The sequence below is a fragment of the Oratosquilla oratoria genome, unplaced genomic scaffold (genome assembly GCF_046742065.1).
Source record: "Oratosquilla oratoria isolate Oo_2021 unplaced genomic scaffold, ASM4674206v1 SCAFFOLD68, whole genome shotgun sequence".
Classification (NCBI taxonomy): domain Eukaryota; kingdom Metazoa; phylum Arthropoda; class Malacostraca; order Stomatopoda; family Squillidae; genus Oratosquilla; species Oratosquilla oratoria.
The window spans coordinates 772,444-797,299 of NW_027467732.1; the positions used below are offsets into that span (position 1 = coordinate 772,444).

The 24,856-nt window shown below is 39.4% G+C and overlaps 1 protein-coding gene across 8 annotated transcripts in view; it reads right to left on the reverse strand.

Annotated features, from left to right (window-relative positions):
• Positions 1–860: 860 nt before the first annotated feature.
• The window catches only part of LOC143023896 (uncharacterized), a 29,198-nt gene continuing 5,202 nt past the window's right edge, over positions 861–24,856 (reverse strand). The window contains exons 5-9 of one of the 8 annotated variants that reach the window (XR_012966232.1): positions 21,063–21,231; positions 16,846–17,029; positions 11,976–12,173; positions 10,163–10,265; positions 861–5,288 (exon numbers count right to left, since the gene is read on the reverse strand). Coding sequence is in view for 2 of the 8 variants with exons in the window: in XM_076182556.1 (XP_076038671.1) it covers positions 16,968–17,029; positions 21,063–21,231 (231 nt within the window). In the remaining 6 variants the exon portion in view is untranslated. Of the gene's footprint in view, positions 5,289–10,162; positions 10,266–11,727; positions 12,174–13,486; positions 14,446–15,232; positions 17,030–21,062; positions 21,232–24,856 lie in introns of those variants that run through there. The other 7 variants (XR_012966235.1, XR_012966236.1, XR_012966237.1 and 4 more) reach the window with 7 other exon arrangements.

Consider the following 24,856-nt stretch of genomic DNA (forward strand, 5'->3'; position numbering starts at 1 on the left):
GAAGCTAGTAAGTAGTAAAGAACTTGAAATAATAATCATAATATAGGGATCTGAGGTTGTCCCTAAACTAAAGTAAAACCTGGTACTTACGGAAAGAACCGTCAATTACACTGTTCCACCTCGAACAAGCAACCTACTCGACTGCCGCCGGTGTGATCTGACAACAGAGGTACCGACGTATTTCAGAATGAGTCGAATGTTCTTGCATTTTAATTTCATAATCTTACGCGAGCAATAAAGATTTTTTTTTTTTTTTGCGAAACTTTGCAGAGACAGGTATGGGAAAAGAAGGAGAGGGAAACACGGGACTCTGAAGGAACCTTTGTTCGGAAAGTAACAGAATTATCTTCAGACACCACTTCACGTCCATATGGACCGCGCGTTACTCTTGGTAGACTGGGGACGGTATGAAATATGGACAAGCAAACTCTTTGAAACGGCATTTATACGAACAACGTAAAACAGATGCAGAGATGAATGAGGGCATCATGGGTGGTGGAACTGATCAGTGGATTCCGCCCACGCAGTGGATTCCACCCACACGGGGGCAGGTCACAACACAATACGGCAGAGAAACCGACCAATCAAAAGCCTTCAACGAACCAATGGCGAAACACCAACTCCAGTCATAGGGAACAGCTTCCAATCAGATGACAGAACCATCCAGGAGGGGGAGGAGCCAGAGGGCAGTTATTTACTGAATTCATGACAAATGAATGCTCAGTGGCAATAGCCACCCCCACCTTTTTTCTTTACACGACTATCATTTTATTTTTCTACCGACTTCTCTTCACCTCCCCACAAAAACCACATAGTCCACTATTCCCTACCATAGGAAGGAAAGTGAAAACTAAGGGAATCACAGGGTTGGTTGATAATGAAGGCAGATGAGGAAAGGGAGGGACCAATTATAATACTGGTGACCTGGTTGCTATCCTCCATTTAACATTGACTTTCCTGGTGGGAGTCACGGTTACATGCATTGATTTTAGCCTCCAAGTCTCCTGCCCACCCCCTCCTAAGCCAGGACCCCACGAAATGAATATCCCTAAAACCACTCGGTGGCAAGACCCCTCTTATATACACAATATCTTTTCATTTCCATACAGACATCTCTTCCCTTCATACAACTACCGATCCCGCGCGAGCGGGTCGTCTGTCCCAGGTAGTCCATAGTCCAGTCCACCACAACAAAATGATGTGGCAACATTTTTCTCTTCCTCTGCAGAGGCGAGAACTTCAGCTTCTCTCTCAGGAACAAAGTATATTTCCATACGAGGCATAAACTGGCATGCAGTGAATTCTTAGTAATGAAACGATACAGCTTAAATATCTTTATATTAAGTCGTACATTGAAAAAATTCATACTTTTTTCAATATTTACATATCTAATCTGACATATCACCAACCTATTTACATCATTATACATTTCATTTCAAAACTATTTAACATTTTCATAATCAGTTGTGTGGAGGATTTAAGGCACAGATGATGTTATTTAAGTCATGTTGGGTGGAAGTTATGCAAATAAGTAGAACTGGTTTAGTTTACCTTGACAATCTAAAATGATATCAGACCAAAGTCTTCGTCATCTCTAATCTCATACAGGAAATAATAATAGACATATGAAACATATGTATACATACACACAATTGAAGGTACATAAGGTACATGTCCAGTGAAAATAGAGTTTAAGTGACAAGCCACACCAACCGAGGTAATCAATAGGACAAGTAGCAGATTAGGAAAAGTTCAAGAATATTTGAGTAAGGAAAGATGCAATGGAGGGAGAATAAGCAAAAGGGAACTTGTCACTGAAATCAAGGAAAAGAATGATAAAAGAATAGAGCAAGAGAAGTTTTTTTTTTAAAGAATTTTAAATCAGAAAGTAAAGACATGGTATAAAGAAAATGAAAGAAAAAAACAAGTCAGTATAGGAAATTAAAAATGGGATATGCTAATAGATTATAGATAGTTTATACTCAGCCAGGTTGTCTTGCTGCATTGCTTCTGACCCAGGCAGTGGGCAGGAGATAGGGATGACTCTTCATCCAAGAGGAGCTGAGATGAGAGAGAAGAAAGGGTGGTGGATGGAAGTGGAATAGGTGTGAGTGGGAGCGTGCCTTTAATTTGGCTACCACCCTTATAAAGGGGAAGAAGCCCTTGGTACATAGATAAAATCAATGATTACCTGATGGCTAAGGAGCCCAATATTTTATGTTTAGTAAAGACCATGTTACCAATTATGTGAAAAGTAGAAGAAATACAATTATTTGAGTCCAGCTCAGGGATGAAAAAAATTCAGCATCTCTGCACTGCGAGCTGGTACTCCATCTCTGGTGGGCAAGGAGTTAGGTGTGTGTGTATGTTAGGTCATAACATTACCTATAGTTTATGTAGGTATATGCCTATTTGAAAAAAGATCTACAGCTCAAGGAACATACCAAACGGTGAAATGATAGATGAGCCTTGAAGCAAAAAAAAATATATATATATATATATATATATGTACATACATATATACTTCTTCAAACATTCTGCCTTCTTTCAAGGATGCTTCATCATACTAAATATCGGAAGTCCGATTATCTGATTAATCAGATTCGTATTTTTTAATCAGATAATCGAATTGAATTAACCCCTGCCAAACTAATTGGATAATCACAATTGGACTGCCAAAAATTTAAAGCGATTTGTGATTAATCCAGGTCAACGTCATCTTTGTTTTTTCACAATAAGTTTTTTAATCAAATTTTCTATATCTTTGTATTAGTTAGAAATGCCTTACTTAGGGTAAAAAAGCATTAAATTTCCTTTAGAAACATTGAAAATTGCTTTTAATACCTTGAATTACTTTTAAAAATATTGATTCACTTTTGAAAAAATGATCGAATTGGATTATTGGATAAACGCTAATCGGATTTAGATTTTTGGCACACAAATTGGATAATCTAATTGGACTTGATGAGCTGGCGAATCAGATATTGCTAATCAGACTTAAATTTTTTTGAATCACGCCCACCTCCGGAAATAAAGTACCAAAACGCTGTGCACTCATACCAGAATCCCAGTTCACTGGCTTTGATTTCTAAAGATTGGTAGGAGCAGAATGAGATATACTGGGATTTTTTATAATGGTCACAGGTAAGCTAAGACTGATATTCTTAATATATTTGTATGCATCAGTTAATTTTGTTTTTCCTTGTGTACCTTGCTTTTGAAAGATTCTGTACTCCATTTAATATTTGCCTTGTCTGTATTTTCTGCTTTTAAAAAAAAATGCCACTTGCATGAACCTCCATACGTGACACTATCTTCGAGTGATTGAAATTTGCTATAAGATATTCAGCTGTAGTGAGAAGTGTTACCTCACTCCTTTTTTACTCTTGTAGATGTGCTGCAGTTCATTATCCCAGCTAGACTACATATTTTGCATCACACTCTCCTACAATCCAGTATATAGATAACATCTAGTTAATTCTATGAGCTTCTATTTTGTGACTCTTTGGAAGTGTTAAGGTGGAAGCGTATGCAAACATTTTAACTTTTTTTTCACAACTGTGAAGAATAATGTTGTTAGGGAGAGCCAGGTGCTGTATCCAATATGAGTGCAACACAAAGTTCTAGGTCAACTGGGATTGCAACTTACAATACACATCAGTATTGGTTATTTCTGTTACCTTCTGGGTAATATTCAAGGATGAAGCCTCCCAAGAAAAAAGTGAATGTTGAGGAAATATAATCTTTTTGCACTTTGAGCTCAACTGTTTTTTTAACTCTGAATATATATATATACATATACAGTATATATCTACAGTATATGACACATCTTACAGACAAACAATGTGTGCATTTCTGTCCTTATAGTGTATGTGTTCAATTTTTTTAAAGCATACCTTCCTAAGCTATGAATATAATTTTGCTATCAATAGAATTGAAATGACGTTTGCTAAGTTGCTATCAATTACATGAGAGCAAATACTTCAGCTTTGCAGTAGCTTCAGTAACATTTCATGGATGACATCTGAATGCCACATACTCTTGTTCTGAATGCCTTTGGTGTTGGATAATGAACACCTGGTCAGTGTATGCCTTTTATGTCCATCCAATTTTCTATCTTGTGTTTCATGAAAGGATATGCTTCCCTGTAATGGTGTGTATGACAGACACTGTCAAAGATAGAAGGGATCCAGAGGTGCCAATTGAAATGCCTCCTAAGAAGGCACTACAGGCTTCATCAAATTTGGCATAAGACCACCTCAGTCCTTCGAAACACAAAATGCTATCTATGTTCTTAGACCAGCCTTGTGAAAAGGGAATAAAAATGCACCTGGCTGTCTAGTTTAAAATCAAACAGGATCTAAAAACAATAAAATGAACTTTTATGATATAAAATAATTACAATAAATCATTGGTTTATTTTGACTCAGATTATAGGAACAGGAATAAAAACTCCTTGTTGACAGCAGCAGCAGAAGAGAAGCAAGTTGAAAGTGAGACAGCATGTTAATTATGTGGTGATTCTTTTAAGAGATTGCCATAAATGAAAACTAAGCTGTACAAACTAGGTTTGGCTAAATTGTTAAGACAGAGGACAGTCTAGTTATGCTAGCTGGTTATAAAGATTGGCCTGACTATAAGAAAAAATATTTAGTAAAGACAGAGAGAACAAGTAGTATCTGGGTTTGAATTAGCATTTCCCAAAACAGCAAAGTTGCAAGAGATGTAATGCAAAATATATATTTCTTTCTTTATAAAAGAGTTGCTGGTAATGCGCATTTCTTATAAAAGAGTTCCAGGGCTTTTTAGGATCAAGGAATTCCATTTACCTAAAAATAGCTGCAGTAATCACATTGTCCTTCTTTTAAAAAGATTAAAAAAAAAAAAAAAAAAAAAAAATACAGCTCACATTTCACTGCTACAATTTGATTTTATTAGCATTTCAACACTGTGCACACTGAACACGATTTACAATTCAGCTTTGGAGGAAAAATTGTGCAGTTTTTATTTGAAAATACTATGTGAATTTTGAAATTCTATGGAAGAGCACACTAGCAGAAAACTTCTTGGTCCGCGATGAGGATGATTGATAGGTTCAGCTTCCTGCCATGTGGAAAGCGACCAAGTTGCAAAGGATGGTGTTGGCAGTACAGCTGCTTCTATGAATGCTGCATGCCATTAATCATAATATTTGCTAAAGCTGGATGGCGACATTTCCAGGAACCAACAGCAAGGGCAATGAACTGAAGGTGACGGAACCAACCTTCTGTCCATGCTGTATCGTTGCTCTAGAGGGCATGAAATATAAACAATTATTTTCATACAGTTCATGGGCAAAAAAATACTCTACTATCATTAATAAAGCTTCATTGCAAGATTTTTTTGTACATAATATTTTCTATTCATGTCATATTCTGTTACAGTTATCTTGTTATATTTGATAAGGAAACATCCTTTATCTTTAGATGAACCATGGAATTGTAATGATGATGAATAATGCCAACATAAATGATCATTTATTCATAGTCTCAGTACCACCTATTGGTGTGGCACAGCCTTCTAATACTTGCCATTTCCTGCTTCTATAACTAAATGTAATTATTGTAAATATCGAAGTTAAATAACATGAGATAACTACTGATCGAATCCTCTCCATGTGTACTCAACTCCTCTTCTATGTTTTGTCTAAATAAAATGTTCCTAAATATTCTTTACTGAAATGGAGGATGCATCTTATATGACATAAAATACAGTACAGTGAACCTCCGCCATTTGTGACCCCAAATATCTGTGACTTTTCCCATGAAACCTGATTAATGTTTATTCATGATTCTTTCGCCTATCCATGATGCCAACACCTTTCGGCACTTGTACGTTAAACCTTATAAAAAACTTTTTCCTCATTTAAACCTTGAAGATTATTATTACTGAATTTATAAATACAGATATTAATTAAAAACAAGCAAAATAGCAATATACATTATATAATTTAATGTTGAATTTAAATATAAAATATAAAAAGGGCTGTAGGATGCTAACATCACCAGCACCAATGTTTTTGGCCATACTATTGGCTGGTGAGTTGAGAGTAACCAATTGGGGTGCAAAATTAATTTAACATTTGCACTAAATGGCTAGTGTACTGTCTTCTTCCCACCATTTATCTGCGTATCTCTACCACGAGCATTTGCTTTGTATATGTATGTGAAGTTTGTGATTTTCTACAAATACCCTACAGTGTCGCCCAAATGCCCTGCATCTTCTAGTGCTCCTGCAAGCATGCCTAAATGTGTGAAGAAGGCAATGATGCTAGATACTACAGGAGAAAGTCAAGGTCCTGGGCATGCTGAAAGAGGGACTAAGTAATGTTGCTATCGGCTGCCATTTCGGCGATAATGAATGCACAATTCAGTCGATAAAGAAGACTGAGACCGTGATTAGAAGAATTATCGCCACAAGTACATACATACATATTCCAAGGCTTTTTCCCCCTTACAAGGGGGGTAGCCAAAAAGAAAAAGGCATAAAATCATTCCCACCCATTCCATCCCTGAATACACTCCACATCCCTCCACCCTCCCTCTTATCTTAGCACCTCCTGAATGACGGGTCATCCCTGCACCTTGTCCACTGCCCTGGGTCAGAAGCAGTGTCGCAAGATACAGCACATCCACAGCAAGGCCGCTTCATTAAATCGGCGACCCCCCCTCTCCGTCCCCCAATTGCATAAAATGAGAGGACGGGGAGAAATCCCTTCAGGCTGCGTCAAATTTTGCTCACGCATACTACCTCACCCCCCATCCACTCGCCCATTCCACCTCATGCAATCACAACATCATCCATATACAACCATTCTCCATTTACCCCTGTCTTCTGTCCTCTCCCGTCCTTCCTCAACAGACATTCCCCTCTTCCCCAAAGCCTCCTTCACCCCATCCATCCACCTCATCCTAGGACGTCCCCTCATGTTCACTTCCTCCGCATCTGCCTTCCACACCTCTTTTACTAGTCTTTCTTCACTCATTCTTTCCATGTGTCCAAACCATCCTAATATTCTTTCATCAACCCTATCTCCCAACTCCCTTTCCACCCCTGTTCTCCTCCTCACCTCCTCATTTCTCACTCTATCTAGCCTAGTAACCCCCATCATACTTCTCAGACACCTCATCTCAAACACATTCAAACTCCATCTCTCTTCTTCTCTTATGTTCCATGTTTCTGCCCCATACAGTGCTGTTGGCAAAATCACTCCTTCATACAGTCTCCTCTTAGCATCCATTCCCAAATGTCTATTCCTCATGACACTCTTTAATCCACCAAGGCATTTACTCACTTCTCTCAATCTACATTCTACCTCCACTTTCACTCCATAGGTACTTCACAGTTTGCTAAAACTGCACTTGTAGTTCGGGACAAGAACACCTTTAGAATGGAATCTGCTTTTAGTTACTGTTATATTAACAAAATATCTGTTTAAAATTGAGTATTAAAGTTTATTTACATAATAAAACAATATAAAACATGGTTTGTATCATAAAATGGGTATCCTAAGACATTTTTAAGGGGCGTATCCACTATCCGTGATTTTTCACTATTCGCGAGGGGTCTTGGAACGTAACCCACACAAATACCGGTGGATCACTGTACACTCATTTAAATTCATAACATTCTTCAATTGTTTTTATTCTATCATTCATCCATAATTTCATAATGTCCAATTTTCTTCTGATTACACAACGTAACATTTTTTTTTTCAAAAGTTTTGTTTATTGTATTTTTTTTAGAGGTTTTTAATCCATTTTTCCTGCTGATTTCAAATATGCAATTATTTTTTCTGTATCATCGACCGTTATAGAAATACATATAATTTCAATGTTACCATGTATATTTTGGAATTGTTATGTGGTCTGCTACTAAATGTTTATCTAATTTTCTCTTTCAGATCAATGACTGAACTATTTACCTGTTAAGATGGCTACTAGAGGATGTGAAAATTCTCCTGATACATTTTGCTATGTGTGTGGTTATTATATTGGGAAAAAACAAGTACTACATAAGATCGTGAGAGGTGCTAAAGTGTGGATAGCGTACAGACTCTATTTCGGAATGCCCATGGGTGACCAGGACAAGCCATGGGCACCTAATGTGATGTGTGGAAGTTGCCGATCTACTCTAGAAGGATGGCTGAGAGGTACAGGAAGGGCAATGCCTTTTGCCATTCCTAGAATATGGAGAGAGCCGAAGAACCATCACGACAACTGCTACTTTTGTATGATTGATGTGACGAAGTACAGGAAAGTGAAAGGAAGACAAGCTCTGCAGTATCCAGATATACCATCATCTAGAGCACCTGTCCCACATGATGATAGCTTACCAGTACCACAACCACCAGAAAATGCAAGTTTATTTTTATCATACTCTCTTTACTTTTAATTAACTTCAATATTAAGTACTTCATATACATTCACTTTCCTAAAGATATATGGAATACTAATGCTATTCGTCTTTGTTGAAGTTGCTATATTTAGTTATTTCTTTCCAGATGGAAGATGCAATGGAAATTTCATCTGAAGGGTCAGCAGGTAGCAGCAGCCATGAAATGGGAGACAAAGATTTCGCACCAAGAACGACTTCGGAGCCTCACTTTCCAAGTCAGAGTGAGCTAGATGACTTAATCAGAGACTTAGGTCTTACTAAGTCAGGAGCTGAGCTTCTTACATCAAGGATGAAAGAATGGAATCTACTAGGAGAAGACTGCAGGACATCTGTGTACCAGAAACGACATGAAGAATTTAAAATTTACTATGACTTTAGTGATGATATGTGTTATTGTAAGGATGCTACTGGTTTGTTTACAGCCCTTGGACTCGAACATGATCCTGCAGAATGGCGACTGTTCATAGATAGCTCAACACGAAGTCTCAAAGCAGTATTGCTCCACAATGGAAATAAAAACCCATCTTTGCCTCTTGCACACTCAGTACAGAAGAAAGAAAACTATCATAATGTCAAACAGCTTCTTGAAAAAATCAATTATGCTGAACTCAAATGGGATGTTTGTGGTGATTTCAAGATGCTAGCCTTTTTGCTTGGCTTACAAGGGGGATACACAAAGTATTCCTGTTTTCTTTGTTTATGGGACAGCAGGGCTGATGATGATCATTATAATAAAGTTCATTGGCCCCCAAGAGTTGAACTGCAGCCAGGAATGTTAAATGTTCTCAGACAGCCTCTAGTAGATTCGAAAAAAGTTTTATTACCCCCACTTCATATCAAGCTAGGGTTAATTAAACAGTTTGTGAAGGCTTTGGATTTAGGAGGCGAAACTTTCCAAGAAATTTGTCTCATGTTTCCCAAGCTATCTGAGGCTAAGCTCAAGGGTGGTATATTAGTTGGACTCCAGGTAAACAAAATGTTGAAGTCGGAGAAACTGGAAAGAGCGATGACAAAAGTTGAAAGAGAAGCTTGGTGTTCATTTCGTGATGTAGTTCGTGGATTCCTAGGAAATCAGAAGGACCCTAATTATAAACAAATAGTGGCAAAGCTTATTGAGAACTTCAGGAAACTTGGTTGTCGTATGTCCTTGAAGATACATTTCTAGCATTCTCACCTAGATTTCTTCCCCGAAAACTTGGGGGCTGTCAGTGAGGATCATGGCGAGAGATTTCATCATGATATCGCAACTATGGAAAGAAGATATCAAGGACGATGGAATACTGCTATGATGGGAGATTACATATAGTCACTAGTCAGAAAAGACGAAAGCATGCATTCTAGAAAATCTCGATCGTCAAAGCATTTCTAATCATGAGAAGAGTCATCAAAACACTTGCAGTGCAATGTTGTGTTGTTTATTTTGTTCTTACTAATATTGTAGCTCTTAAATACACTTCATATTATGAAAAAAATACTAGATGTTGTATAATTATCCTTAGAATGCTAAAGTATTTTGAATCAATTAACTACTGTAGAGAAAGGTTGCGTATATAACAATAAAATATAAAATCAAGAATAAATAAATAAATATCGATGTTACGTCAAAACTAATGTGATATTTGGATTCAGTGACAGGAAATACATATGTAAACATGAAAAAATACAAATAAACAAAACATGTGTTACATTGTGTTATTACTAACATGAACAATGTTTCTACACCAACCTTGAAAATAAAGGTATCCTTTCCTGAGAGCTCAGCAATCTCAAAGCATTCTTCTCCTTCCATCCTCCCAGGCTAAGACACATTTGCTCAGCAAAAAAGGGTCCTGCAAATAGATAACAACTCTGTTGGAATACATGTGAAAGAAAGAAAAAATGAAAAGGTAGATAGAAAGGGACTATTTTCTTACCACCACCTCTGGCAACACAATGATCTTGCATAACAGTTATGAGAAAATGACAGAATGATGTTTACTACAAGATGGTTTTCTTTTTTTTATCCAGATATTATGCAGTAATGCAGGACAAAACAAACTGCTACACAGTGACAGGAATTGCTTGCACCTTGAGAGACAGAATCGTGCTGCCTTGTACTTATTTTGCTGGTAAATACAGGACAGTGCCAGTCTGCCTGTGACCAATTCCTCTTGACAGAAGGCCACATATGCATAATAATTCCACACCCCTACAAGTATAATCTATTCGTCGTTCTTTTCAGTATCTTGTGTTCCATATCATGTACAATATACCATGTGCTCCATGGGCACAACCACTCCCTCAAAGGACCTTCTCTTTGCATTCTTCCTAAGTGACACTTTTCATTTCCTCACCAGACATTTATTTGCTTCCTTTACTCTAAAATTCACACCTCTACTTTCACTATTGCATTCATTGCCATGTGACCTTTCCACTTTATCCAACCTCTCACCCTTTAAGCTCACCTCAAACACAACACCATTGTCATCACTCCTAGTAATCTCATTATCTTACTTTTGTCCACACTATATATTCCTCCTCTCTCTCGTCCTCCCAAACTCCACTGCCAAATGCCCCGGTTTATCCTCAGACTCAAGCACAAGTGCAGAGCCTTGTGCAGGCAACAACCAAGCACCTCTTACTTCCTTCCACTCTTACTTGCCAACTTCAAACCCCTGGTGAGCACTCTCACAATTACCTCCCTCACCATCCCACCCATGTTCACATTGAACAACCATGATGGCTACATTACAGAACCCTGGAGACATTACACAACTCTGGCACTACCCTACCTTCACCTCAAGCCATTTACCTTCTTGATTCCCAACACTCAGTCAAGCACTCCTACTCATATTAAAACTTTTTACCATACTCAATAGACTTCCCCTTATTTTGTCCATTAGCAACACATTCCTTAACATCTCTCTATCAACAGTCATATGTCTTTTCTAAATCCATGTAAATTCAAAAGACATCCCTACCCTTTGCTATAATTTTCTTGTGTATCTATCTTTATGCAAGAGATTGATCTACAAACACTTTTCCACCTTTAAAGCCACACCATTCTCACTCTCTTTCCCTCTCTCTGCCTAAACATACAGTACAGACGCTCCTCAAATTACGTTTTAGTTACGTTCCGAACGGCCGAACGTAAGTTGAAAATGAACGTAAGTTGTTACTGTACTATACATCCGTAAATTCTATTACCGTATCTTATAAAACACCCCTAAATCATTAATTATACACATAACATTGTAAAATAATAACATTGATTTCAAATAAATTAAATTCGAGCAACATAAATTGAGATGGTGGAGGAGGAGGGGAAGGAGGAGGATGAGGCAAGGCATGTTCAGTTTGTCGTTTGTGCAATGTAAACAATGGACGTCATGCGCAAGTATCGTTTGAACTACGGAGAGTGCGCTAAACTAAAAAAAAATCACAATTTTTTTTTTTTACAGTCAGTTCAAACGTATAATCGAAAAAAACGTAAAATGAATGAACGTAAGTAGAGGAGCGTCTGTATATTAATTGGCAAAGAATTCTGCTTTCCGACTTACCCTGATGAGAGCTGACTTGGAAACTTTGGTGTCCTTGAATACAAGAAGAGCAACTTCACGAAGACCCAAATCACGAGGTGTTACAAGACCATCCTCGGCTACACATTCCTCTAGAGACTGTCGGGGCTGTTGGGTCCAAAGTAGGTCATACCCCAACAAACATGAAATAACTGGACCAACATCATATCTATTCAGGCACTGCCGATTAAGAAATGTCGGGTCGGTTACATAAACTCAGATTTCCGGTGTTGGTTCGACTTATATAGTTATCCGCATGCACACTGGACTATGTCGGCTGGATGTTGGCCCAAAGCAGGGACAATTAACGGGTAACCTGAATTGGGCCTATACTAAATTGGGCCATTTACGTAAACTCAGGTGTCCTGAGTTGGTCCGATTAATAAAGTTATCCACATGTACACTGGACTGTGTCGGCTAGAAGCTGGGCCAATGTAGGGGCAATGAATGGGTACCCTAAATTGGGCCTATACTATATTGGGCCACATCTGTTAGTTCTTATTCCCAGAATTGGTCCGACTAATAAAGTTATCCGCATACACACTGGCCTAAGTCGACTAGATGCTGGTAAATGCATTAGACCAGTTGATATAGTTATTCATTTTCACATTTGACTGCATTGGTTAGACATCAATGCCATTGATGGAAAACTACTTTTATGCCTACGCTTCATGTGCATAGCTCAGTATCATTCCACCTCACTCACCCTTCACCCCTCCCATTTTAACCTATTACCACACCTGATACATATTTTTGGATGCATTCCAGGATCTGTTAAATGCACCAAGAAGTATATAGTAGGTATGGTAAAAGGTTAATGGAGTAGGGGTAAAGGGCGAGTGTGCATGGCACCTAGTCTGGTCCTGAATCATACACATGACATGTAGGCAGAAAAGTAGTTCTCCATCAAAGGCAGTCAAATGTGAAAATGAATAACTATATCAACTTGTCCAATGCAGTTGACTTAGTCCAGTATAGTATACAGATAAACATCTAACCAATACAGTGAAATGTGAAAGTGAATATCATGCAATACTGATGAAGCTCACAAACTGAAACACACCTGATTATATACAAGTAGACTTTATTAAGAGAAATATGAAAAAAAAAAAAAAAAAATTATTACAATGCATACTGCAGTAAAAAATGAAAATCTAGTGTAGGCCTTATGGTCTCTTGCAGTCTCCTTCATTCTTATGTCCTTACGTAGACTAGTTTCTAGTAGGAACTATATACACATTGATATATATACATACATATATATATATACATATATATATGTAAAACATATGCTAATGTACTCTTTCAGTATCAAAAATATAAAATATTCTCAAATATGAAAATATCACATGAATATCAGTGTTGAACAAATTATAGTATTTAAGCCATTACACAATTGTGAAAGTACAGTGTATGTGCAGTTTTCAAAAGAAACATATATATATATATATATATATATATATATATATAAAACATAATATGCTAATGTGCTCTTTCAGTATCAAAAATATACAATATTCTCATTTCATATTCTCAAACATGAAAATATCAAATGAATATCACACAGTATTGAACAAAATATAGTATTTAAGCCATTGAATAATTGTGAAAGTACAGTGTATGTGCAGTTTTCAAAGGAAACAAATATTAAGTAAAAAACATTAGTTATACTGCCCCTCTACCACAGAAGTATTGAATGCTTTGATAGTGGTATAACAGACCAAGGTAGACATTACAATATAACTAGGGTACATAACATGACTACACCTACAGGTGTTTCTACCAATGCCCAGTCAATATGAACATGTGGCACCTTCAGTCATGGATGTAAGATATAAAGCTGAAAACAACTAAGGATAATCTCATATTTATTTCCATTTTGTATCCATGACTGCAAGGATGCCAAATGTTGATGTTAGCTGGAATTAGGGTCATGGACACAAACACCTGGGTACAATTGTACATGGCACAATTATTCCTAAATTAAACAAGTCCATATTGTTTTGGTGTGAACAAAAGTATAATTAAACAAATCCATATTCTTTGGTATGAACAAAAGTATATCATTATTTGGTATGAAAGAAAGGCCAGATATTCCTTATGAAAGTAAGTTAATCATGGTAATCCAGCTGTTCTGCATTGGGCAGCAACAATTAGTGTATATGTATATCATTATTTGGTATGAAAGAAAGGCCAGACATTCCTTATGAAAGTAAGTTAATCATGGTAATCCAGCTGTTCTGCATTGGGCAGCAACAATTAGTGTATATGTAACACCTGGACAAATATTTCCATAAAGGAGGCCTATGATGTGTCACTACTGGTGGAAGTATTGATATTTGAACGCCTCTGGCGACCACCACATCTGTCTGATGCATTCCTTAAATACTTCATGATGGTTTTTCCAATTTCATCCTCTGTGGTTTGGAAGTTTCTGTTGTCAAGTAAAACCCTTGCAAATACATTGAGGAAAACTTTATGTTAATGGTCTTTATTAACAGCATTACACATCCTTAATGTTAAATCTTATGTTATTTTATAGTTCCACTTTACAAGGGAAAAGGGGACAAGTGCGAGTGTAGTAGTTTGAGAGGGATTAGCTTGTTAAGTGTAGTTGGGAAGGCTTATGGGAGGGTCTTGATTGAGAGGATTAGGAGAGGAATAGAGGGAGTAATTGGTGAGGAACAGTGTGGATTTAGGACAGGTAGATGTTGCATAGATCAGATTTTTATAGTAAGACAGATATGTGAGAAAGCTATAGGAAAAGGTAAGGATGTTTTTTGGGCTTATATGGATCTGGAAAAGGCTTATGACTTGGTAGACAGGAAGGCACTATGGAAGGTTTTGCAGATATACAGGATAGGAGGAAAGCTTTTAGGAGCTGTCAAGAATTTTTAAGAGTAGTAGAGCGTGTGTCAGGATTAGAAATGGAGAGCTAAGTGAGTGGTTCGAGGTAAAGGTGGGACTTCGTCAGGGATATGTAATGTCGCCCTGGCTGTTCAACTTATACATGGATGGGGTGGTGTGAGAGGTAAATGCAAGAATGGTGGGTCAGGGATTGGAGATGGTTAAAGAAAATGGAGAAAAGTGGGATGTAAGCCAGCTGTTGTTTGCGGATGACACTGCGCTTGTGGCAGGATCAGAGGAAGGATTGAGGAAGTTAGAGTTTAGGAAAGTGTGTGGAAAAAGAAAGTTGAAGATAAATGTGGGTAAAAGTAAGGTGATGAGATGTACAAGGGTTGAAAGTGGCAACAGGCTGGAAGTGAGCATTAAGGGAGAGCGACTGGAGGAAGTGAATAGTTTTAGATACTTGGGTGCGAATGTGGCAGGAAAGGAAGGAGTGGGGGGTGGAGGTAAAATGTAGATTGAGAGGAGTGAGTAAATGCCTTGGTGGATTAAAAAGTGTAATGATAAACAGACATTTAGGAATGGATGCTAAGAGGAGGTTGTATGAAGGAGTGATCATGTCAACAGCACTGTATGGGGCAGAAACATGGAACATAAAGAGAGGAAGAGAAGAGTTTGAATGTGTTTGAGATGAGGTGTCTGAAAAGTATGATAGGGATACTAGGCTAGATAGAGTGAGAAATGAGGAGGTGACGGGAAGAACGGGGGTAGAAAGGGAGTTGGGAGATAGGGTGGATGAAAGAGTATTGGGATGGTTTGGACACATGGAAAGAATGAGTGAAGAAAGATTAGTAAAAGAGGTACGGAGGGCATGTGAAGGGAGAAGTTGGTTGGTTAACTAAATCTGAATACCCAGAATAATTTGTGTTTTGAGAAATAACTAAAAGTTCAGGTTTTAAACATCCCTTGTTTTACTTGCAATTAATGCTGAAGGGTTTGCATAAATAGGCAACACTGTAAAAACAAATGAAGGTAGCTTGGTGATTGCAAGTCCCATGATTAACATGGATTTGTCTGAATCTAAATGGTTTGGCCAGGTTAGACCATTAACTTGCCGCAATATTCATGAAATTCACATGTCATTACCCAACTGAATAAGTTGGCTAAACGTCTTGCAATGTCTGCACACTCTTCATACAATATTTGCGAGTACAGTTTTGTATTTGAATAATTGAATTGCCTTGATCTTACTCCCTTTGCTGACTGAAGACTTGATTTGCTAGACAATAACGTTCCCTGCACAGTCATTACTCTGTTACAATGAAATATTCAAATGTTGCCAAATTAAAACTACCAGCATCCTCCTCAGGCACCTCTTTCTAAAATACATTGTTATCTCCTTTTAGTCCCTCTCACATTCCACATTTCTGTGGGTATGTTATCTTCATACAATCTTTCTCTTTGCATACATTCTCAAATATCTGCTATCCACAATGCTCTTTACATCCCAAACAAATACCTGTATATTCATCCATGCAATCAGTACGGACTTGCACATTCACTCACTTCTAGTTATATGACCTCAGATGGTTGAAACTTTCCACTTCCTCATGCAACCTTTCATTCAATCTCACATTCACTCAGCTACCATCATCATTTCTCATATGTGCACTTCATGAAATTACTTTTCTTTCACTCTCATCTTCCATCTATTACTTCCCTTGTCAAAATCATTCAGTCACCAAATAGTCTCTCTAAAGAACCTGTCACAGCTGCACTGTCATCCACAAACAACCCTACATTCTTTGTTTACAAGTCTTCACCCTGCTCTAGGGAAATTCACTACATACATATACCAAAGGCTTTTTCCCCCTTACAAGAGAGGTAGTGAGGAAAAAAAAAAAAAAAAAAAAAAAAAAAAAAAATTGCCGCCCATTCCATCCCTAATACACTCCACTCCCCTCCACCTGCTACCCTCCCTATCACTATGTAACATTAAACCTACTTGTAATTATGGTGCATAGCTTTGTTGGCTTAAATCCAATCTTGTATTTGTTGTCCTTGGTCTTCCATCCAACTTGTCCCTCCCAGTTGAACTTCTTTTGCAAGTCATTCATTCAACACATGTCAATAATGAATTTTACTGACATTTTTACATTTGATCCACCTAGTCTTGACAGGCGACAGTACTGAAATATAAATTAATTGCTACTTTTAATAACAATATTTATTTGATGCAAAGGATAAAATAAACATCTTTATACTGTACATACATACATACATATACCAAGGCATTTCCCCCTTACAAGGGAGGTAGCCAAAAAGGAAAAGGCATAAAATCATTTCCACCCACTCCATCCCTGAATACACTCCACACCCCTCCACCCTCCCTCTTATCTGAGCACCTCCTGGATGACGGGTCATCCCTGCACCTTGTCCACTGCCCTGGGTCAGAAGCAGTGTCGCAAGACACAGCACATCCACAGCAAGGCCGCTTCATTAAATCGGCGACCCCCCCTCTCCGTCCCCCCATTGCATAAATCCCTTTGGGCTGCGTCAAATTTTGCTCACACATACTACCTCACCCCCCATCCCCCCGCCCATTCCACCTCATGAAATTACAACATCATCCATATACAACCATTCTCCATTCACCCCTGTCTTCTGTCCTCTCCCGTCCTTCCTCAACAGACAGATATGTACATAACAATAATCTCACCAGTTAAATTCTATGCAGTCAGTGTTTTAGAAACTTTAGTGGCATCCCTACTGATCAAAGTCACAAACTTTTTTTTTATGATTGGAGACTCTCCCCTTAAACAATAATACATACATACATACATATACCAAGGCTTTTTCCCCCTTTCAAGGGAGGAAGCCAAAAAGGGAAAGGCATAAAAACACTCCCACCCATTTCATCCCTAAATACACTCCACACCCCTCCCACCCTCCCTCTCATCTGAGCACCTCCTGTGTGACGGGTCATCCCTGCACCTTGCCCACCGCCCTGGGTCAGAAGCAGTGTCGCAAGACACAGCACATCCACAGCAAGGCCGCTTCATTTAATCGGCGACCTCCCCTCTCCGTCCCCCCTTGCATATAAGGAGAGGACGGGGAGAAATCCCTTCAGGCTGCGTCAAAATTTACTCACACATACTACCTCACCCCCCACCCCCCCGCCCATTCCTCCTCATGCAATCACCACATCATCCATATACAACCATTCTCCACTCACCTCTGTCTTTCGTCCTCTCCCTTCCTTCCTCAACAGACATTCCCCTCTTCCCCAAAGCCCCCTTCACCCCATCCATCCACCTCATCCTAGGACGTCCCCTCATGTTCACTCCCTCCACATCTGCCTTCCATACCTCTTTTACTAGTCTTTCTTCACTCATTCTTTCCATGTGTCCAAACCATCCTAATATTCTTTCATCAACCCTATCTCCCAGCTCCTTTTTCACCCCTGTTCTCCTCCTCACATCCTCATTTCTCACTCTATCCAGCCTAGTAACCCCCACCATACTTCTCAGACACCTCATCTCAAACACATTCAAACTCTTTCTCTCTTCTTCTCTTATGTTCCACGTTTCTGCCCCATATAGTGCTGTTGGCACAATCACTCCTTCATACATTCTCCTCTTCGCATCCATTCCTAAATGTCTATGCCTCATTACACTCTTTAATCCACCCAGGCATTTACTCGCTTCTCTCAATCTACATTCTACCTCCACCTTCACTCTACCTTTTCCTGCTACACTTGCACCCAAGTATCTAAAACTATCCACATCCTTCTAAAACTATCCACTTCCTCCAGTCGCTCTCCCTTAATGTTCACTTCCAGTCTACTGCCACTTTCACCCCTTGTACATCTCATCACCTTACTTTTACCCACATTTATCTTTAGCTTTCTTCTATCACATACTCTCCCAAACTCTGCCACCAGCTTCCTCAATCCCTCCTCCGATCCTGCCACATGCGCAGTGTCGTCCGCAAACAACAGTCGGCTCACCTCCCACTTTTCTCCATTTTCTTTAACCATCAATAATGATGATCACTTTTAACTTCCACTACCTCTACTTTCTACTATCACTGTACAATTTGCTGGTGTTTGTTTTGTGATCAAGTGTATTGTACAAAACACTCAACAGCATTACACTATCCAACACTAACACTACACGCTCTCACGCAGCAATAATCACAACAACAGATAATCTACCCTCAAACAGACAACAAGCAAACGCACTCATACGTCATTTTGCACAGACGAGCCATCTTACATCTCACCCTGACGACCGACGCACCATTCGACGTAAGAAAGACTTTCCCACAGACTCAGACTATACACCCTTCATAGACAGTCAGACAAAACTCATAATGCATAGTCTCAAGCACTCATCTGCCTGTGGCCCTGATAACATAAGCAACATCCACCTAAAACACATTGGACCACAAGGTATACACGCACTCACAAACATTGCAAACTACAGCTATTCACACAACACTATACCCGACATCTGGAAGCATGGTAAAATCATCACCATTCCAAAACCGAACAAAGACCCAACAATCCCAACATCGCACCGCCCAATCACACTTCTCTGCACCCCCTCTAAAGTCATTGAACGCCTAATACTTAAACTTGTCACACCATATATTCCCCTTGCTGACTCACAACACGGTTTTAGGCCACTACACTCCACAAACACTCTACTGACAAACCTCACACAAAGAATTTTAGATGGCATCAATTCAGATAGGCCCCACCACAGAACACTTCTTATAACATTGGACATTAGTAAAGCTTTTGATGCTATCCCCCGCCACAACCTAACAAATAAAATATATAACACAGACATGCACAATAACACCAAAAGATGGCTGGCCAATTATCTGGCAGGCAGGAATGCTCATGTGTCATATAATGGCCAATCATCGCACATCAGAAACATTAAGAACGGAGTACCACAGGGCTCAGTTCTATCCCCCACATTATTTAATCTATACATGCATGACTTACCCACGCCAGACACCTCAGAAATACAAATCTCTTCCTACGCAGACGACATAACAATCACATGCACACATCGTAACACAGACAAAGCCGCAGAAATAATCCAGCCTTACCTTGACACACTCAACACATGGTTCATCACAAACAGACTCAAAATAGCTCCAACCAAATCTACAGCAACACTTCTCACCAACTGGACAAAAGAACACAAATACATACCTCATCTCTACATCAACAACACTCTAATACCACACACAAACACACCGAAAATTCTTGGTGTAACATACGATACATCCATGTCTTTCAAACAACACCTCACAAACATAAAAAACAAATGCACACCTAGACTTAACGCACTTAAGTCAATCACTGGAACAACATTTGGACAAAACAAAGAAACTAATATAACAATATACAAACAATGCATACGCTCAGTGATGAATTATGCGAGTCCTGCATGGGCTCCTAATCTCAGTGAGACACACCACAACACCCTTCAAATCATACAAAACAAAGCCCTAAAAACAATTACAGGCTGCACAAATACATCACCTACAGACCATTTACACCATGAAACAAAAGTCCTCAAAGTCAAGGACCACCTCGACATGAGAGGCACACAAACACTTGCCGCAGCCACCACAAACACATCACACCCGCTACACTACATAGCAGAACACCCACACACACCAAGAAACATTAAAACTACACCCAAAGACCTTTATTACACACAGATACTCTCTTCTCTTCCTCCACAACCACCAAATACCAGCCTCCGGAAACATATTCATAATCATATCACTCACCGCTCCATTAACACACTGAAAGACAACACACTGCTGCATGCCAGACCCCCTGATATCCACCCTTCTGAATCCTCTCTCCCACGTAAGGACAGAGTCCACTTGGCCAGACTGCGATGCGGTCACCACCCAGCACTTCTAAGCTACCAGAAGAGGCTGGACGACCGTGTTGTGAACAGCTGCCCAGGATGTAACACTTCACCCCATACCATACAACACATAATGGAAGACTGCATTATACACAATCATGCACGCAAACAACACAACATACACTCTATAAAGGATTTGTGGGAAAACCCAGTTTCGGCTGTGGCATTCCTTGGGGAGACGGGACTGCTCGGACAGACAGTCTAGGGAACGACAACAACAACAACAACTATCACTGTTGTGGAAGGGCTAAAGAAATACCATAACCTTTCAGCTTGCCCAGGGTGACTAGTACAACATGAACAGGTATCATCTTGATGGAGCGCCCTCGACGTGTCCAGTTGTTGAAGTCTGGAGATAGGCACAACAGTCGCCCTTCGCGAGAGAACTGCACATCCTCTGAGGACCATTCAAGAACTTCAAGGGCCACCTGTCAAAAGAGTATAATTAGTTGATAATGCAGTACTGCTTTTCTATATCAACTCAGGATTAGGAAATGAATTAAGCACCATATCTGCCAACGCATAAGACACATTTTCTTACACATACATATACCAAAGGCTTTTTCCCCCTACATGGAGGGTAGCTAAAAAAAAAAAAGGCATAGAAACCATTCCCACCCATTCTATTTCCTATATATTCCACCCCTCCAACCTCCTCCCTCCCTCCCATCTTGGCACCTCCTGGATTACAGGTCATCCCTGCATCCTGCCCACTGCCCTGGATCAGAAGCAGTGTCATTGTCAAGACACAGCACATCCACAGTAAGGCCACTTCATAAATTCGGAGACCCCCCCTCTCCATCCCCCTATGCATAAAAGGAGATGGGGAGACATCTCTTCGGGCTGTGTCAAATTTTTTCTCATACATACTTCCTCACCCCCATCCCCCACCCACTCCCCCTCGTGCATCACAGCATCATCTATACACAACCCCTCTCCATTCACCACTATCTTCTGTCCTCTCCTGTCTTTCCTCAACAGACATTCCTCTCTATTGTAATACCCCTTTCACCCCATCCATCCATCTCATCCTTGGACGCCCCCTCATATTCACTCCTTCCACCTCTGCCTTCCACACTTATTTTACTAATCTTTCTTCACTCATTCTTTCCATGTGTCCAAACCATCCTAATACTCTTTCATCAACCCTATCTCTCAACTCCCTTTCCACCCCTGTTCACCTCCTCATTTCTCACTCTAGCCTAGTAACCCCCATCATACTTCTCAGACATTTCATCTCAAACACATTCAAACTCCTCTCTTCCTCTCTCATGTTCCATGTTTCTGCCCTGTACAGTGCTGTTGGCACAATCAGTCCTTCATATAACCTCCTTTTAGCATCCATTCCCAATGTCTATTTCTCATTACACTTTTTAATCCACCAAGGCATTTACTCACTTCTCTCAATCTACATTCTACCTCCACCCCCACTCCTCCCTTTCCTGCCACATTCGCACCCAAGTATCTAAAACTATCTACTTCCTCCAGTCTTTCACCCTTAATGCTCACTTCCAGCCTGCTGTCACTCTCTCCCCTTGTACATCTCGTCACCTTACTTTTGCCCACATTTATCTTCAGCTTCCTTCTTTCACACACCTTCTCAAACTCTGTCACTAACTTCCTCAATCCCTCCTCTGATCCTGCTACAAGTGCAGTGTCTTCAGCAAACAACAACTGGCTCACCTCCAACTTGTCTCTGTTTTCTTTAATCATCTCTAACCCCTGACCCACTACCCTTGCATTCACCTCTCGCATCACCCCATCCATATAAAGATTGAACAGCCAGGGCAACATAACACATCCCTGATGAAGTCCTACCTTTACCTCAAACCATTCACTCTCTACATTTCTAATCTTAACGCAAGCTCTACTACTCTCATAAAAACTCTTGACTGCTCTTAACAGCTTTCCTCCTATCCCATATATCTGCAGTACCTCCCATAGTGCCTTCCTGTCTACCCTGTTGTAAGCCTTTCTTACAGGAAGGATAAAATCATTCAGTGTCTAATCCAGCCATATTATGGAGTGAGAAGTTGGGCATCAAATATAGGGCTACAGATATAGGGCTGTATCTGCAGTCTCCCCTGTGTTGTGATGATAGTTAAGTTTGTCAACTAAAGAGAAGGTGGACCAAATGCCTGGGAACAGGAAAGGTTAAGGATAAGATGGAACAATTGGCTGGGTGAAGGACATTAGCTCACAATCGAGAAACATATCCTTTTTCATTTTGTTCCTCAGTTGTGAGCTAATGTCCTTCACCCAGCCAATTGTTTCATCTTATCTTTAACCTTTCCTGTTCCCAGAAATTTGGTCCACCTTCTCTTTAATCTTTCCTAGTATTCAGTGACCCGCCTCCCCCTTCCCTATCTCCCTTCCTCCCTCCTTCCCCCAATTCCCTCCATTCCTCTTGTTTAATCTCAGTCATGTGTATTTCAACTATGTACAGTGAGTCCTCCTTATACAGTGATTCTTTATCTGGTAAATTCACAGTTACGGTATTTGGTAATTACTACCCTCGATTCTATTTACAGTAAGAAAAATTCACAGATACGGTATCTGTTAGATATTTTGAAGAGGAAAGAGCAAGGAGAAGGTACATATGCTATATCCTATTATTACATGTTATAATGGGTTTGGTATACGGTAATTTCAATTTGCGGTAAGGTTTTCTGGAACGCATATGTACCATATAACGAGGATGTACTGTACTTGCAAAAGCTGTAACAAGCAAAGCATCATACTAATAAAGGCTTCGTCCCCACCCAATATTTATTTCGACATTACAAATCATTTATGTACTGTCAGCCAAACAAATAAAACAGAAGTGATGCAATTATATTTACAATCAAGTGGGCAGGGTGCAGGGATGACCCGTCATCCAGGAGGTGCTCAGATGAGAGGAAGGGTGGGAGGGGTGTGGAGTGTATTTAGGGATGAAATGGGTGGGAGTGTTTTTATGCCTTTCCCTTTTTGGCTACCTCCCTTGGAAGGGGGAAAAAGCCTTGGTATATGTATGTATGTATGTATGACATAAACAAATAAATCCCATTTAGTCACTTTTCCACCTCAGCATCTCTTAGATGAAGTGCAATGTACAACCACTCTTCATTTAAAAACGACAATTGGGACCAGCGCGCCGTCGTTAACCGAATTGGTCGTTACGCGAATGTGTATACATATACATACATGTACTGTATGTACAATGTCCAGCAATACATGTATCTTTATTTTCGTGTATTTTACCTCTTTTATACAGTACATTAAAGTTTTATTTACTGTTTATTTACGGTGGTTAGGTTCCAGAAATTACCGTATATGACCAAATCCGTGTATGCTGACATTCCATATTGAATACCGGGGTATTTTTTTAGTTTCGACCATGGGTGCAATATAGCAATAGAAAATTAATTATTTATTTTGTAAATTAAAATGTATCAATGTAATATGCAATTTTGTGGGCGGAAATGAAAGTAAAAATTACCATGCTACAAGAAAATATGCTAATGAACGAAGTCGGTAGCATAGGATTGGGACGCCATCTTGTCGTCTGCCAACATCTCTCACCACGACGACAACGAGGACGAGCCGGATGACATTTTTTGAAAGAAAAATTACAACCATACCAGAACCAGCTATCACTGCCACTAGATAAAATATTAAGTTTAACGCAACTTTGCGTCAACACCAATGTTTTTTCATTCAAAGATCTTTATTATAAACAGAAATTCGGATGTTCCATGGGCTCTAATCTCTCGCCAGTTCTAGCCAACTTATATACGGAATATTTTGAATCAGTGCTATTACCGGAAATTAAACCACCCGCCATGTTCTGGCACAGATATGTCGATGACATCTTTACGGTTTGGGATGATGAATGGGGATCATTCCAAGAATTTCACAACAAACTCAATCACCTAACTAACAATATTAAATTTAAGGTGGAATGGGAATTAGATCACAAATTACCTTTTCTAGATATTTTAATAATAAGAAATGTGGAGTCACTGTCCTTCGCAGTTTATAGGAAGCCCACCCACACAGGGAGCTACCTAC